At 37.5% G+C, this 14,597-nt stretch overlaps 1 protein-coding gene across 1 annotated transcript in view; it reads right to left on the reverse strand.

Annotated features, from left to right (window-relative positions):
• Positions 1-251: 251 nt before the first annotated feature.
• The window catches only part of FREM2 (FRAS1 related extracellular matrix 2), a 185,972-nt gene continuing 171,626 nt past the window's right edge, over positions 252-14,597 (reverse strand). Inside the window, exons 17-24 of the mRNA XM_003270299.4 lie at positions 8,420-8,612; positions 6,760-6,864; positions 5,210-5,337; positions 4,977-5,111; positions 4,109-4,235; positions 2,720-2,907; positions 2,064-2,210; positions 252-755 (exon numbers count right to left, since the gene is read on the reverse strand). Of these exons, the coding sequence (XP_003270347.2) occupies positions 252-755; positions 2,064-2,210; positions 2,720-2,907; positions 4,109-4,235; positions 4,977-5,111; positions 5,210-5,337; positions 6,760-6,864; positions 8,420-8,612 (1,527 nt within the window). The remainder of the gene's footprint in view (positions 756-2,063; positions 2,211-2,719; positions 2,908-4,108; positions 4,236-4,976; positions 5,112-5,209; positions 5,338-6,759; positions 6,865-8,419; positions 8,613-14,597) is intronic.

Raw genomic sequence — 14,597 nt, forward strand, 5'->3', positions numbered from 1 at the left:
ATCCATGGCTCTGTGTACATGTGAGTACGTTGTTGCTGCCTTCGGGGCAAGAGGAAAGGTGTCTTTATTTGTCCTTTGATGCATAAAAGAGTATGGAGAATTCAAATCAAACGACATTAGTACAGTCATATTCGCTGAGCAGCTTCATCATAGACGTCCTCCATTCTCTGTGGTTTACCAGAAGTATTTAGGGTTCCATCGTGATCTTTTCTGAGGCACTTAAGGAAAAGGTTGAATTCCGCCTGCGGTCATCAAACTTCTGAGCTGTCATTGTGATGGCTCTGTGGGGGCACCATGGGCTCGCTGCTGCTGGAGCCTTTCGGGGCATCCTTCCCCCTGAAACTTCCCTTGCCCCTGCACATCAGCACTGCAGTGACAGTGAGGCAGATGGTGAGTAACCCCACCGTGGTGCCTCCCACCACAGTGACCAGGCTGACTGCAGAGCTGGGGCTGTTGAGCTCCCAGGGAAGGATGCCATCCGGAGGTACTCTCCCATGGGGGATCTGCCTCTTGGTGCGGTCCAGGGCAATGTGCCTGATGTTTGTTCCTCGATTGTTTTCAGCACCAATCTCCCATGCCAGCGAGGGTGTGCCCCTGATTTCTCTCTTCTTCCGGCTGTTGGTGGTGGATTGGGGCTTTCCTTGACTCACCAGAGAATGGTACTCCACACTTCTTTTGCCAATACCTCGATTGGCATTGTTTTTTGATCTTACTGTATAGATCGTATGTATATACCATTCTCGGCCCAGAGCGACCTAGAAAGCACAACTCTATTTGTTAGGAAATACTAGATACCATGTCAACCTAATCCATGACTCTTTGCAAGAGAAATTAATGGCAGAGATATTAATAAATGATTTATTTTAGTCTGCAGAATCAAATTACTTAGTATTTTTGAATGAGTACTAGGTGCAGGGCTCTGTGCAAAGCACTCTGTGATATATTCTGTGCAACTCTTAAGGGAGTGAATATCTGGTACCTGTTGTCATAGAATGGGAGAGTTCTAAAGAACTATTAATGGATTATACAGTCTAGCTTATTCATTAAAAAAATGAGTAAAGAAGAATATGCAGCAGTCAAGTGAGTTGCCCAATGTTACTCAACCAGTTAGTGGCAGAGGCAGGACTACAGCTCAAATCTTCTGAACCCCAAGACTCTTTTCATTGTGTCTTGCTGCTTATTGCATATAAGACCATAGGGGGGAAAAATCAATTTTCAAGCTTTTCTGGGGCTTTGGAAAAGGATGAATTTTCTGATGAGTCTTTGAAGCATGCAAGATTTAGAAAGGTCAGATGCTTTGAGATTTAATGGCAAAAAAAAAAACATATCATACTTCAACTTCTTGTTTGAAAAGATTCAGAATAACAAACATGCTTTCTTAAGATTCCTTCCTTAGGTTGAATGAAAATAACATTTCTCCAGGCCATCCTGTCGGGTTAATTTTCAGGAAATATCCTAAAGGTTGCACTTGCTCTGGCGGAGATTTACAGTGTAAGCACATCTTGAAATTTGTGGCATTTGTCTGCTCAGTGTTGTGGTGGCTGCTTGTGTCCCCCTCTACCTTTGATCCCTGAGTCAGGAATTTGTATCTTGGTTTCTGAAATCTTTGGGAGTGGAGCTGTGCACAATTGCTTTCCTGAGTTCGGCAGTTCACACAAGATCACTCTAATTAAGATATTCATGAAAAGTCAGCAGGAAGGAAGTTTTGAATAAGAAAAGCAGATTACTCAACTGTCAGACACAGATTTATATTCTGGGCTAAATAAGACTCTTCATTACACATAGTCTTAAAATAATATGAATACATTAATAAAAGTGTTAAGAGCTATGAAAGCCAGATATATTGCTAACAAAAATAATAAAAGCTGGGTTTACGGAGTGCTCACCATATGCCCAGTATAGGGCTATGTGGTTTATATGCCATATCTTGTTCAATGTTCCCATTAACTGTATGCAATATCACTATTACTGCTATTTACATATGAGACATCTGAGGCATATAAATGTTCCGTAACTTGCATGTGGGTACATAGCTATTACAAATGAGCTTGTTTTTGGCCTACCTGAAAGAGTGGTGTTGAGTCGACTTTAAATCCATCAGATCCAGGCTGATTCACTAAGAGAATGGCTTCAGGGTCATCCACTGCTAGTTTGGCATTAAATAGGACATTTCCAAAACTGGTCGCTTGTGTCTCTGGCTGAGCTTTGTCCTTTAAGCAGTAAGGAAAGTGGTGATTGCTGTAGATAATGCCACAGCTTTTGCTAGGACAGCATGTTTCCCTATTTGTTTTGTGCAAGTACAAATTACTATAAAATGTCACCATTTGGTTCACTAAAAATGATCATTTTGTTGGTTTTTCTATTTTTTTTTTAAGAGACAGGGATCTTCTGTGTCACCCAGGCTAGAGTGCAGTAGCATGATCATAGATTGAACTTCCTGACTTAAGCAATCTTCCCACCTCAGCCTCCCAAGTAACTGGGATTCCAGGCACGTGCCACGATGCTCGGCTAATTTTTAAAAATTTTTTGTAGAGCTGGGGTCTCACTATGTTGCCCAGGCTGGTCTTGAAATCCTGGCTTCAAGTGATCCTTCTACCTTGGCCTCCCAAAGTGCTGGGACTAGTGTGGCCACTGTGCCCAGCCTTGTTTTTAAATAGAAGACAAGGAAGCTGAACTTTGAAAAATCTATCTAGCTCATTTTTTGGGTCAAAGCACTTACCACAATTTTAAATCTATATAAGAGTGAAGGAGAGTCGGCTAAGCAGCCATATTCTGCATTCGTTGGACTATACTTGGGAACATAGCCATCAGCTCCAGTGCATAGAAACACCTTCTCAATGCTGCAGTAAAAGGAGTCACCCAGGTTCTGGACAGGATCCACCATGACACGACCGTAAATTATATCACCTGAAATAGAGATGTGGAAATGTTATTTCTGTTATGTGATAAGGTATATCAATGTGACACTGTAAACAGGTTATGACAATGAGGACACAGAGATTATTTCCTTGCCACCCTCATCTACCATCAAATGTTGAAGGCCTGTTTGTATGAGCTTCAGGATCTGGTACATTCCCAGGCCTCAGGTAAGACCACTTTGCAGACTAACCACAAGTGACTAAATATTTATTGAGTCTCAGATGCTTAGCCACTAGTGGGAATAATTTCAAAGGTCTGTCCTATAATTTGACATTAATAATATCTCATTGTGGTTCAAGTCCAGTTTATAAAAATAAGTTGATAAGATACATACTGATACAATATAGAATAACACTAAGAAAGAAAGTATCAATAGGGCCGGGTGCGGTGGCTCACGCTTGTAATCCCAGCACTTTGGGAGGCCGAGGCGGGCGGATCACGAGGTCAGGAGATCGAGACCACGGTGAAACCCCTTCTCTATTAAAAATACAAAAAAATTAGCCGGGCGTGGTGGCGGGCGCCTGTAGTCCCAGCTACTCGGAGAGGTTGAGGCAGGAGAATGGCGTGAACCCGGGAGGCGGAGCTTGCAGTGAGCCGAGATTGAACCACTGCACTCCAGCCTGGGCGACAGAGTGAGACTCCATCTCAAAAAAAAAAAAAAAAAAGAAAGAAAGAAAGAAAGTATCGATAAAAAGCCTAATTAACTTTGTTTCTGAAAGAGGGTTTAATGAAACCCCCGGTGTTCAATTAGTTATTTCATAACTATTATTGAACCCCTACCGTGTGTGCCAGGTATTTTTGCTAGGTATGTGTGCTAGGTGCTGAATATTACCATTGAGTAAGGCAGGCACAATCTTTGCCTGAGAGGCATTTACAGTCCCATGCAGCTGCAGCATTTAAGTTTACGCAGATTGAAAAAAAAAATCATTCAAGAAATCATCTAGACTTTTTCCAAAAGTCACTTAGGTAAGACAGCTAGAGATTAGCTTCCTCAGAAAAAAATGGTACCCAGTCACATATAACCAATCGCAATGACTTCCCACACCAGCCAGAGTGGGTAAAGACTCAGTTATGTTCTCAAAACCATAAAAGAAGCTATCATTTCCCCCCTCAAACACAATCCCCAAAAAGCAAAGCACAAAAGATATACATGACAAACAGAGCATCCCTCTCATTTGTAAAGTGATACCTTCTGCAAAAGCAACATCACTCTCTTGCCCGAATCCCATGGATCCATCAGACAACCAGAGACTCTTCTTAGAGAGCAGGTACATTTGGGTGTTCAAGCTAAACTCAGCAGCCACTGGATCACTGACCTAAAACCAAAGGTAAAAGTCCTTTATGCATCGGTGGTTCTGATGGTGCACAAACATACTGTTCACAGATACATACATTCACCGTACACTGACTGACTGTAGAATGCTAAACACTGCACCGCAATTTTCACTCCATACCAAGCCAACTTAGGGAGTTGTAACATGGCTTTTGTCCTTGAGAAGGCAAAACTGGTGGGGTCAAGTCATTTTTTTGAATGGGACTAAATAGCATTGCTTGAGCTCATTTCCACTGGTTTCTTGGGGTATATAAAGCACTTGTAAATATCATTGTCAGAGAAGGCCAGTAGTATATATTCTTGAAAAAAAGATGCCAACACATTTTTTATAATACATAATGGCAATTAGGTACTATGAGGTGGTTTGAGTTACAGGATTTCATTTTCTTTAGAGAAGAACAAGAAAAGAAATGCAGAAGTGTGGGGAAAATTCTCAAATCTCCAAGACAACAAACTTCAGGAGGAGACAAGATAAGATCAGATAAGAAAAAAATAACCATTGCATACATTTAAACTCTGAATATTACATCCTGTACTAACAACAGATAAAGAGCAAATCTTTCCTCATTCTTTTATCCCTTGCTTCCTTAACTATCTGATATCTTTTCAGCATGCAAGAATTAAAGTCATTCATGTGTGGATACTTTTTTTTTTTTTTTTACTAATAAATGAAAAACCAAGTGGGATTCTTCAAGTCATGAGATAATAATTCTATAAGCCACACCTGTTGGAATCGGATGTCAAGGTCAAAGGTGACAGGCTCTCTGGGGTTGCAGGTGACTGGCAGGCGGTATTCCTGATGTGATGGGGCAGCGCATGGCACCAGCTTCACAGTATAGGTCCCTGAATAGTCACGTACCTTTGAAGAGAAGATATTGATATATTACATTTAAAAATCTGAGGTGTAGTCGGATGACAGCAGCAGAAGAAAATTAATTAAGAGTCTTAGTCACTTACGGCAAAGTCGGAGACAAAGCTCCACTGCTGTACTGGCTGGTTATAGGTTGGTTCACTCCTTATGAGGCGGAGGGAAAATGTCAGGCCTGGATGATCAGCTGACATAATCACTGAGCTTGTAAAGGATGCTAGGAAAGTGCCAGTAATGATAATAATGATATAGTGGTTCAATTAAAAGAATGCATAACAGTTTAGAGTTTTCAAAATAAACTATCCGACATTATTTGCTTCTGTTTTTATAAGAAGGCTGCAAAGCAGTCATGGTTGGCATAATTATTCTCCTCTGGCAGATGAAGAAACTGGGCTGTGACTGTGTGACTTTCCAAAGATCACACAGCTAGGATGTGACTTTCTGATTCCTACTTCAGTGCTGTTTCTGCTCTATAGTTTTGTCAAAATATAATTGTACAGAAATGCTCAAATTGTTCAGAGCTACTTTCTGGGGAGTCACAGCAGCACAATAAATGGTGATGTGAATGCATTTATTATGCAGTGAAGCTATGAGCTGAACTTAAAATAGTCTATTAGTATCCACACAGCTGGGCAAACCCAATTTATGAATGGAGTCTAATTTTACTTAGATTGCCTGCAATCATGGCTACACAAAGATTAAGTTTATTAGAAAGTAGGCATGTAGAAGAAAACCGTATAGACAAGAAAATCCTCATTTTCCGGAACTGTCAATACAATAAAGCAAAATGATTTTTTTTGGATTCTTTCTTTCTTGTAGCTCAGTTCCATAAAAATACAATGAAGCCTCTTTCTCTTCATAATTATTCAGCCCTATTCTCTTTTGTTACAGTTCAAGTCCAGAAAAAGAAAGGCTATAAAGATGTTGAGTGAACTATTTTCCCTTTTCCAATCTAACATAAGCTGGCAGAAAAATAGCTTATTTTTTATTTGACTCTCCATGTTACCGGTTTGGAGAGTCAAATAAAAAATAAGCTCTTTCTAGTGAAACGTCCCTTATTAAAAAAAACAAAAAACAAATGAAGTTAGATGTGGGATTTTATCGACTGCTGCCTTATTGATATTCAAAGCACAGTGCATCACAGTTAGTAAAATTGCATAGCCAATACTTATTAAACATAATTAACATGTCCAAAACTTAAATATGAAAGTGAAGTACCTCCTCTGACCCTATTAAAAGGGTTTCTCACAGTATCTAGGAAAAAGCTGTGAAAAGAGAAGTGCTTGCTGAATGAATCATCTGCAATTCAGTTTGCACAATGGCAGCAAAGCAGGGAAAGAAATGATTATTCCTATGCTCTTTAAGGAAAACTTCACTTAAAATGAACTCAATAGGGTTTCCTTTTAATTTTACTCCAATTATTTTGCATTTTCTCTGAAAGTCTGCATCATAATAATTTTGTGGATTATGAGGTGAAGCTGAACAATTATCAAGCCCTCATGGAGATAATCGCACATGTACAATTCATTTGAGATTAAGGGCTTCAGTGGTAACAGGGAAGCAGGCTGAAATGTGTGAAGATGGAAAATCTACCTCCTTTTTGCGTGAGGAGTGGTTGTTAAAAGATAACGGGGCTTACCGGGATGTGACAGCACAAATAAGCCATGGAACTGAGCCTCTGTCTTGAAGTGCACGGCCAAACGCCCCTCATCACCGATGCGCATGCTGGTTGGATAGAGAGAACCTATAATGGGGAGAGTACCAAGAATGAAAATATATGTAGCCAGAGACTCCTTATGTACAGATTCCTTCCAAAAATTAATTCAGGTTTGACTTGTCTTTAAGCATTCTGGGCAAAGGGTATTATCAGAAGAATTCTGAATAACGGAGGCAGAAGTATCTTCATTTTCTTTTCTAAGCAGAAAAGGGAGCCAAAATGAATTATTAAGTAACATGAGTGAAGTCACTACGAAATACACAGATTACTTACAATAGACCAAGTTTTTTTTTTTTTTAATTTGAGTTTACAAAAATGAAGCTGTAAATTGAGAGGCATGACAAAATTGTCAAAATGATGGAGATTCGGACACGTAAATAGAAATAGGTTTGAGTTATCCAGAATTATTCTTAATTTTATAGACTTAAAGAAAGCTCTGAAGCTTTCCCAAGAAATTTAGCAGTTTGATAAAATTTGGCTCCAGAAATCAGAAGGAAACAAGAGATCCTATGTGGAGGTTGGGAACCACAGAAAAATCCTCATTAAGATTAACTTAAATATACATCTTCTAAAACAAGACATAGACTTAAAACATTTGAAATAATTTGGAATCATAACTCAGGGTGATCATATTACCTGTCACATTGCTCTCAAATAGAAACTATTCAAAATGAAACATGGAGAAAAAAAGACAACAACGAAATGAACAGAGCATAAATAGGTTTTAATCCACTTAAGAGAGTAGATTTACATTTGATGTGCACTATTAACTGTTTTCCTGCTGGCTAGTAAAATGTAGTAGTGGCAGGACACTACGGATGTTTGTGGAATCGGAACAGTAACACATGCCTGAAAAAGAAAAAGCACTCATCTTCCTAATGGATTTATTAGACTGATGCTTGTGCACTTTGAACTATGAGTCTAACATGGAGATTGAAACCAAGTTTTGCAAATGCCTGCGAACTCGAACTAGTGGCATTCACAGAGTTCGCAGACATTCAGCTAAAGTATCCCAGAGTAATAGAATTTTAAATCAGAAAGAGGTATTAGAAGTTTTGTCTATCATTCAGAAAAATTTAAGTCCCAGAAAGGTTAAGCAATATGTTTGAGATCTCACAGCTAGTTAGTTGTAGAGTCATGACTAGAATTCAGGCCATAATTTGTATGTAATTTAAATACACCTCTTTTTTTTAGAAATAAAAATGTGTAACTTTTTCCCTTGGTCATTTCTTGCTTTCGTTGGAGCTTCCTCTATCCATTTTCTAGAATTCAGAAAAATACATATGTTGTGTTTTGTAACACATAAATAATTAATAACCTAAAATAGATCACAAGGATAAAATATCCATGAAATATATAAAGTTATATTTAATAATCACATATTACACAAAATTTAAAGCCCTAATATGATTTAAAGCTTTTTGATGAAAAAGGTGAAATTATCTTATTATAGAATAGAAAATGAAACTATACTGAAATTTGCTAGTACTACCTTTTAGCAATAGCAAAAAAAAAAAAAATCCTCTGAAATAGTTTAAATAGGTTACAAAACTATAGAATGTTCCAAGTCTTCTGAACTCACCTTGAAGTTCAGCCTCTGGGGGGCTGCCAATTCCATCATTCCACAAGATGGCAGTGTCGTACACAAAAGTGAGACGAAGCTCTGACTTCAAGTCAAAATGCTGCCAGCCTCCTACCCCCACGGGGGAGTGGAACACGTAGGAAACATACAGAGGGACTCGAAGGGTCACATAGGACTGCACTAGGTTTAGGACCTAAAACAATAAAATTACATCTATCAACGCGACTCAGCGTTAACTAAGTGGGCCTAATTTTGTACAAGCCATTTTCTCTTTTCGCTTAACTGAAGATTTTAAGTAATCATTGAGAAGACGAAATGACAGCATTTTATAACACTATTTTCCCCTCACTTAATTTTGGACCAATTAAATAGTTGTTACTAATTACCTTCATTGGCAACAAAGGATACGTACCAGAAATCCTTAAGACAGTGCATTATTTTGAGCATACTATACTTACAAAATCCTCTTTAAAGCAGTTTTATGAAGATAGTTTACATACCATATAATTCACCTATTTAAAGTAAACAATTCAATGGTTCTTAGTATATTCAAGGAGCTGTGCAGCCAACACGGTCAATTTCGGAAGATTTTCATCACCTCCAAAAGGAAGCCTGTACTTATTAACAGTCACCCCCTAATCCCTCCTCCCCGCCAGTCCCTGGCAACCACTAGGTCTTTATGTATTTGTCTATCCTGGACATTTCATATAAATGGAATCATACAAAACGTGGTTTTTTTGTGATAGATTTCTTTCATTTAGCATAATGTTTTCAAGGTGCGTCCATATTGGAGCACGTTTCAATACTTCATTCCCCTGTTACTGAATTGCAGCCCATTGTATGCACATATTACATTTCATTTATCTATTTATCACTTCATGGCCATTTGGGTTGTTTCCAGTTTTTGGCTATTATAAAAAATGCTGCTATGAGCTACTTTTTTATTAAGGGAATATGAAACATAGATCTGGAAGCAAATATATTTACTAATGACATATAACATTGATAATATCTCAAGAATAATTAGTTGAAATGAAGTGTCTTGCCTTGAATTTTATACTTTCCTCCTTCTGGTATTTAGCAGATGGGTTGAGAATAGTGGAAGATAAACTATTGTTTATTTATTGAGTACTTACCATATTTCAGAAACTGTACTAGTTTCTGAATAAGCACTATTTAGTATTTTCACTCTCCACCATAATTATTTTGCATTATGGATGGATAGTTGGATGGTCAATGGATGATAGATAGAAAGAGAAGAAGATAAAATTAAGACTCAAAGGAAAAACGCAAATGTCCCACAGTGTTCTCTAAGTCTCCCGAATGGCTCGGACGAGATCAGAACTCAGCTTTTGGCCCATTTTTTTTCCATTCTGTCATACTTCATCATATTCCAAACAAAGATGAAGGCAGTCCTAAGGTCATCTAACAAAGGTTATCATATTTAATTCTCAAAGTAGGTCTGCACAATAGTAGGACAAATACAACTAGCCTCTTCTACACAAGAGGAAAGGACGTAGGTCAGATCACACTCCATAGAAGTTTGAGTCAGGCTGTCTGATAATGGTCTAGTTCTCCTTCCACACTGAGCTCACAACAAGAATCACAGGCATGAGTTAGCAAATAATTTAAATCATGAGAACTATAATTTAGAACATTCTTATGAAGTTAAAAGTAAACTGCTCATGTCACAAAAATGATGACCTTAGTCCCTAATAAAAATATACAGAAAAGAACCATCAACCAAACCAGTTATTTCATTCTTAACTGTATAGTACAGTAGTTAGCATTCCCTCTTACCTGCTAGCCTGGCCAGCAGGAGAAGTGCTTTGCATTAAAAGTCCTTTGAGACAGTAGTTTCTATGGGCAGCTATTATTACTTTGTTGAGCAATTGATTCTGAAGTGCAGGGAAATGGACAGTGATTAAGTCAATCCATATGCCACTAGTCCTCAAGATTAATATTTTACCTTACAATTTTAATAAACCATGATTTTAAAAAATAATTAGGCTTTAGGCGTAGATTTCCAATTAAGCTTTATAGGTGCTAAGAATAATTTTTTCCAATGTTATATTCTATCCATCAAATGTTACTGAGTATGCTATTTTGGAGGGAATTACTAATATTCACTTCCTATGAATAAGTTACTTGGAGTACAGCTCCCTAACTAATTCTTATTTGATTTTATTTGATGTGGTAAACTAGAGCTTGATCATTTTTGGACACAGAATCAGCATTCCATTGCATTTTCTTAGTACCCATGGCTAGGTCTTCTTTCTGTCTACTTAGAATCTCTACCTGGAGGAACTGGAGCCTAAATGAAGCTACCTTGACCATCTAGATCACCTACCTTCTTCAAAAGTGAAGAGCGCAACGCAATCATTCTAACATTTAGATGTCAACGTAAAAAGCACTTAATTTTCTTTCAGTCTGTATCACAGGACTTTTCAAGGTATTTGTTTATACTGAAATAAATATCTGTCAAATGTTAAAGAAACCGAGACACAATGAGTGATTTCATATGTCCCTATTGCTGTTTGAAGTTCCTTTATCAAAGGCAAGCAATACTTTAAATTCCATATTTAAAAGGAAAGTGTAAAATGCAAATACCATGGAAAAAGTAACACACTGTCAAATTTATTCTACTACACACTGGGGTAAGTATATATCTTGCAAAATAATTTAGAGTGGCTTACATATAAAAGAGAATCAGTATACAAAGTATAAAACAATGGGATGGAAAAATGACCTCTTAAGTATATTCCAGCCTCAAAGCTTCATATATCTAAATCAAACACATAGTGAAAAAGAGGCATAATTATTCCCCAAAGCAACTAAGAAAAAAAATTTGTTTACTTTTCCAGAATTATGCTATGTCTTCTGATAAGTACATTATAATTTCATGTTTTAAGTGAAAACTATGATTGGAGTTGCATTTCTGTAGCTTATTCATGCACATTGAACAATGTTATCAGTCACTGTTTACCTGTAAACAAATGGGAGAGTTAAGATTCTATGTCTCAAAACAGCTAGCCAGGACAATAAAAGGTCAAATGATCTGCAGTCTTCAATTATTTTAAAAAATTGTTTTCAAGAGAAAAACTACCAAACTATCCGATAGTTCTAAGAACTTAATTTAGCTTTAATAACCACTTTGCATCTAAAGTGTTTTTTTATTGTGAACTCAAACAACTTTAAATTTTATTTACAAAATAGGTGTCACACACAAAGGTAAAGTGGAATCATTTATTTAATTCATCTCTATTTTGCTTTTCCTGCTATTTATCTGTGTTTATATTTTAGAAACTATTAAAATGATTTTAGCATCAAATATCATTAGAGAAATTCCAAATTTGTTTTTCTTGGCAAGTAAAATTCTTAACTTTTATGAGTGATGATGTGACTGTCGTAACCACTTTGTTCCTCTGTAAGCTTCATGTCTGGTGTCCTCATGAGTACTTGGTATGTTCCCTGGCACAGAGCAGGTGTTCATGGAATATTTCTTTAATGAATGAATGTACAAATAAATGAGATGGCAAAATCAGACATAGTTTTAATAACAGCTGAAGCTAGATGTAGTCTAGCTGCATAAAAGTTAATCACACTTCATGCTGTTAACAGATAACTATCCTGTTAACTAATTAGGTAAATAATCTGAATTGGGAGGTTGGAGAAGGAAGAAAACCCTTACAGAGTGTGTTAGATTTTCATTTATAAAGAAAAATGCAGGGACTTGGCAATATTTTATGGTGGCAGCTTTAGCTACTAAGAACACATTTAAAAAAATCAATTCTCTATCATGTTGTTCCTAGCAAAAGCAATTACCAGTTGATAAAATGTGTTTGCACAGTGATTACCTTGAGCTAAGATGCCAAATTTGGGAAAGGACTAGAGGCGGGCAAGTAATGTCTGCCAGGCGCTTGGCCTGGGCTCTGTGGGATTGTTGAGGACAAACAGACCTGGGTCAGCTCTGGCTGGCTACAGGGGCTGTTTCCTGGGGTGGTCAATAAAACCACAAAGCCTCTGAAGCACATGGAGTCTGTGCTGATGGTTTGCTTTTTATTTTTCTCCATTTTCCCATCCTTAATGCTGAAATGCAAAAGTTTGGAAGGCCCTCATGACATTTTAAAATAGAGTGTAAAGTAGAATTTACCAAGCATTTACTTTGCCTTCCTTCAGGTGCCATCTCATGAAATATGCTTGCATTCAACACTGATCCGCCTGTATTCAGATGAAGCTGTTAGACCACTGTTGTTAGGACATGGATTTGCACCGTTTTACCAACATTGGGTGTGGATGTAACCTGGCACGTATTTTCATGAATGCTGTCAGGCAGCATACTTGTACCAAGAACAAAGGAAAAAGTTCATCTGGCTTTCTTGCAATTGCATCTGTGACCATATCCATTCCTCACATTCACTCACATTCAATTTAATGCCCAGAAAAGCATTATGATGTGTTCAACAGCATAGGTTTACAAGCTACACGAACCTGGGCTAGTTATTTGAATTCTTTTTGCTTCAAAAATTGTACTTATCTCAAAGTGGTGAGGCTAGAATGAGTGGAAATATACAAAGTATTTAGAAGAATGGCAGGCATGTAGTAAACAATAAGTAAATATGAGCTATTACAATTATCATTGTCCTTACTGTTATTGTTAGTACTATTATTAGATATTTTGTTCTCTTCACTATAAGCCAAAACTAATGGAGGAAAATTAGGGCAATATCTCAGAGGGTTGAATTTCTTCTACTTTAATTTTTATTTTCTTCTCCCTCACCTATGTGTAAATAATATGTGTGTGTATGTTGAGGTGAGGGTGTAGGAGACCATCAACAGCAAGGGGAAAAGTAGAAAGTTAACCTCAATGAAGAAGGTAGAAGAAAATGGGATGGCCATCTATGATGGTTAATTTTAGGTGTCAGCTTTACTAGATTAAGGGATACTCAGATAGTGGGTAAAGCATTATTTCTGGGTGTGTCCATGAGAGTGTTTCCAGAAAAGATTGCATTTGAATCCACGGACTGAGTAAGGAAGACCCATCCTCACTCAATGTAAGTGGGCACCACCAAATTGGCTGAGGCCTAGATAGACAAAAAGGAAAAGAAAAGGACAAAAATAGTACTTATCTCAAAGAGTTGTTGTGAATTATCTCTCTCTCTCTCGGAGCTGGGAAACTCTTCTTTTCCTGCCTTTGGATATCAGAACTCCCAGTTCTCTGGTGTTTAGACTTGGGGACTTAACCTGGGTTCTTAGGCCTTTGGCCTCTTGGAGTGGGCCACACCACTGGCTTCCCTGGTTCTCCATCTTGCAGATGGCCTGCCATGGAACTGTTCAGTCTCTACGATCTCGTGAGCTAATTCTCATAAGGAATCCTTTCTCATCTATCTATTCTATTGGTCTGTCTCTGGGGAGAACCCTGACTAACACAACATCTCTAAGTTTCACCCCAAGAGAGTAAGCAACATGTTTTATTAAATTGTATTACCATTTAATTTACAATAAGGATTTTAGAATTTTATAACAAGATCCTAAAATCTCAATGATTTACTCTGAATCTGGTCATCACTATGACATTGATCATCATGGTTATGCTATTAAATTTATGTTTAACAATGCAAAAGCAGAAGTCTTTCAGAAGGAACTCATACAAGTTAGCCATCTTCCTTAAGAAAGTAGCGCAGACTATTAAGAACTGAATTATGTTGTAATTCTTATATTGCACTCTCTTCTAATATTATGGAACATAAGCTTTTCTAGCAGGCAAAACTTAACTGAAAACCTACAATTGCTGATTTTCACCTAATGGAGTAGAACTGTTGTCAGTTCCAATAGAGAAGCAGAGTAATGACTTTTCTAGCTGGCAGAAGTCATAGGAAGAAAAAAAATACTGAGCACAAATAATTTGATAAAGGAACTGGAATTTTAAAAATCTACCAAATCATAGTCACTTTAGCTGATCTAAATTTTACAGTAAGATTTGATTTGAAGAATGAACACAGCAGAGGGCAGGCTTTGCATTCAAAATAAAACAGCCTTGCCGCATTAAAAAGGTGGACAGATATAATAGGATAAAGCTTAGGTAGGCAAGTGCAGGGTTTTTATTATTGATAGAAAAGGCTACCTGGGTAACATGTACAAAAGACAGAGAAGTGCTGCCACTTTGTGGAGAAGATAG

Source organism: Nomascus leucogenys, chromosome 9 (genome assembly GCF_006542625.1).
Source record: "Nomascus leucogenys isolate Asia chromosome 9, Asia_NLE_v1, whole genome shotgun sequence".
In the NCBI taxonomy this organism is placed as follows: Eukaryota; Metazoa; Chordata; class Mammalia; order Primates; family Hylobatidae; genus Nomascus; species Nomascus leucogenys.